This window comes from Oryzias melastigma, linkage group LG20 (genome assembly GCF_002922805.2).
Source record: "Oryzias melastigma strain HK-1 linkage group LG20, ASM292280v2, whole genome shotgun sequence".
NCBI lineage: Eukaryota > Metazoa > Chordata > Actinopteri > Beloniformes > Adrianichthyidae > Oryzias > Oryzias melastigma.
The window spans coordinates 23,761,818-23,765,115 of record NC_050531.1 but is presented as its reverse complement, the minus strand read 5'-3'; the positions used below and the strand labels follow the sequence as shown (position 1 = coordinate 23,765,115).

General features: G+C 42.8%; 1 protein-coding gene across 2 annotated transcripts in view; it reads right to left on the bottom strand.

Annotated features, from left to right (window-relative positions):
- Positions 1 to 2,667, bottom strand: part of lipib (lipase, member Ib) — an 8,991-nt gene extending 6,324 nt beyond the window's left edge. Inside the window, exons 1-2 of one of the 2 annotated variants that reach the window (XM_024264727.2) lie at positions 2,474 to 2,667; positions 180 to 586 (exon numbers count right to left, since the gene is read on the bottom strand). In XM_024264727.2, the coding sequence (XP_024120495.1) occupies positions 180 to 586; positions 2,474 to 2,525 (459 nt within the window). In that variant the 5' untranslated portion in view covers positions 2,526 to 2,667. Of the gene's footprint in view, positions 1 to 179; positions 708 to 2,473 lie in introns of those variants that run through there. The other variant, XM_036217514.1, reaches the window with a different exon arrangement.
- Positions 2,668 to 3,298: the final 631 nt, after the last annotated feature.

Below are 3,298 nucleotides of genomic sequence, written 5' to 3'. Positions count from 1 at the left end.
CATCTGATGATTAATGTGAGAAGGTTGGTAGATATTTCCAACACTCTACTGATGTATTTCTGCTTCAGAATATTGGATTCATTGCCAAAGGTGAATCAAGTCCTCAAGGACCGAGTCTTGACCTCCTGAGGTTTCTCCTGTCTAAACCTGCCTGCTGTGAGGTGTGGATTCTACCTCACCTGCATGGTCAGGATGAAGCCTGTGAGGTTCTGAGCTGCCTCCCTTGTATAGGAAACAGCAGTGAAGTAGTTAAAGTTGGCCGCCCCTCTATTCCAGTCCACCACGATGATGTTCATGTCGTCCTGCTCGGCCAGGAGGTGGACTATGTGGTTGATCCAGATGGGGGGGGCTCCAGTGGGCCGATATCCGTGAATGACAAAGGCGGTGGGATTGTTAAGGTTGAAGAGTGGCTGTGAGGAAAGGTGGTGGTGGTTTAACTCGCGGCCACAGTTCAGGTTGGAGCGGGTGTAGAGCAGCAGCCGGACGTACAGGCTGGTTCCCATGAAGCAGTGGGACAGGTTGAGGTCAGTGAAATCGTCGCAGGGTTCCTCTGTCTTGTTCTCATCTGTCCTGTCATCCTCCTGCCCTGAGGATGGAAATACACCATGAGACGAGTGTAATCTTGTGTTTATGTCTAAACAATGACGAAGTGTCATCCTCCTCATTTAAAGCTACAGCTGTGTGATCCATAGCCTTTGTATAAGCTCCACCTCCTGTCCGAATTTTTGTCCTTTTTCCATTTCCATCAAACAATGCTTAATTCCTTCACCTAGTTGAAGGTAACCTCACTGCAGATTCCCAACAGGGAGTAATACGATGTAGACAGAGAAGCAGTCAGCAAACTGATGGTATAAAGTTAAGGCTTTCTAAGGAATAAACACAGTTGTTGATGGTGCAACGCTATGATGTTTGTACATCTAGTTCAGTGTTTTTTTCCTGTCTTTTTAGCATAATTACTGGTCAAGTTGGCAAAAAGTCATGTGATCTTAGGGTTTGTCAGTCTCTTTAATGTAATGAGGTGGTGAGGATAACCACCACAGCAGCTCATTCTGGACACTTTTACCCAGCCAGTAAATGTGCCAAAATTAGCTCAGAAGATTGCCCCATCTTGAAACTCAAAAAAAGAATGGGTGTGCCTTTACACCAGAGGTGTCAAACTCAATCACACAACGGGCCAAAATCCAAAACGCAACTTAGATCACAGGCTGAACAGGGTCAACATTTATAGAACACTTTAAAGCTAAATTTTTAAAACTTTAAAACCTTAACTTTTTTACATAATTATGAACTAGATATATAGCATTACCTGCAATAGTGCTAGTGTGAACGCTATAAGCTGAATTTGGCTGCTGAAGATGATGAAATTAATGGCTGAAAACAGTGAAGTTGATAGCCAGCTAAAAAATGAGCTAAATGCCAAATTACACTAAAAAACAACAACAAAAAAAGCCTAAATTAGCCAAAACAGCTAGCATGTAGCTGAAATATTAGCTAGACTCCAAAATAGCCTGAAAAATCTTAGTAAATGCCAAAATTGTCCAGAAATCTAGGAGAATGACAACTTTTAAAACTTTAAAAACGTAACTTTTAAAAATAATTTTGAATAAAAAGACAGGAATATTATTCCAGAATAAATCAATTTAAACCCCAAATAAATTTCAATATTTTACTCTCATTAAAAATATCTTTTGTCAAAATGATTCAAGTTAAATAAGCGCAAGATATCATCTGACCATTAATAATAATAAAATAAAATGATGTGGAGGTCCAGATATAATTATTTGGAGGGCCGGATCCGGCCCCCGGGCCTTGAATTTGACATATGTGATCTACACCATCGGTGGGTGAGTCATAATCTGGATTAATCCAGGAGTGACTGCCCTCCACTATGCCTCAAACAGAAATGGTGCAACTAGGAGCTCCTCACAAAAATGAGTCATAAAAAACAGTCGGAACCAGAACTTTGAAAACAAGAACCTTCTTGGTCTGAGGATCTGAACGTGTTTGTAGAGCCCTGAACGTGTTATCCCAGTAAAAGCATTTATTTAATTGCCTTCAGAATACTCTGAAGATTCCGTTGGATCCCATTAGTAGTAACATTTGTTCTGCTGCGTAATTGTCGGCTCTGCGAGTCACAGCACCAGCGTCAGCAGGATCAGGTTGCTATAAAAAACAGTTCATCCCATCACCACCTGCCAGTCAACCAGAGTGGGCGGGGTCATCTGAACCCAATCCCGCCACAGGTGGACAGTAAACCATGAGCAGACTGAGCGAGCAGACAAACAGAAGCAGCCGTTTTCCTCTGAGCAGATGGAGCTGAATAATCTGTTCTGTCCACTAAGCTGTCTGTACTTGTGGAGTCTGCTCCTGCACACCTACACCTCTGTTGGGTCCCAGTACCAGTCAGGAGGAACCAGATCTGATCTGACCACCAACCTCAAAGTCTCATGTAAACCACACATTTGTTTCTTACCTTTAGACAGCACGAGGAGTCCCAGCAGAAGCAGCAGTCTGTGGAGCAGCATTATCCCCAAAGAACAGAGATGCAATCGAATCAGGAGAGCACCAAGCAGCAGCCGACCTGAATCACAGTGAGGGACTGAAGCAGGAAGGATGGAAGGATGTGGGAGGCACAGGGGAGGAGCTGAAGGGAGGCGGTGTCTTCATGTACTGTCATGACCAAGTTCCAGAAGAATGGAGAGGGAGAGAGGGAGAGACCATCCACAAAGATATTTAAACTATTTCCTCAACATGCAGTCTAATCATTTTGGCTTCTTCATACAACATGGCAGTAAAGTTCTATTTATCTGAGTCTGAACCCTCTCAGTGAACAACTTCAAACAGTGCAACCATTAGAAAAGGTAAATACATCAGACGTTTCTGGAATCATTCAGGAATGACCGGATCAATCATGCTGATGAGGGATGCTGTTCTGTCTGAGCGCCCAAAGGACACCAGCCTCGCTCCTGACAGAGATATCTCCACTTTCTCTGAAGGTTTGATTGAAAATCCTGTTACATCAATGAACTTTATCCTTTTTAGTGTTTTCCAGAGGAATAATCCCTAATATTTTGCTTTTTCTACAATGTTTTGCCTCTAACTATAGCATGGGTCTGCAACCTGCAGCTCCAGATCAACTTTTATCTCTCCATGGTGGCTCTTTGGCCAAACATAAATAAGTCATAGAGACTGCTGATCCAGCCATGTCTACCATCAGAGTCAGCAGCTCCGTAACCATAACTATCTAAAGAAAACAAATAAACAAAGCCTGAAAACTAAGACTACCAAGATCCAACCC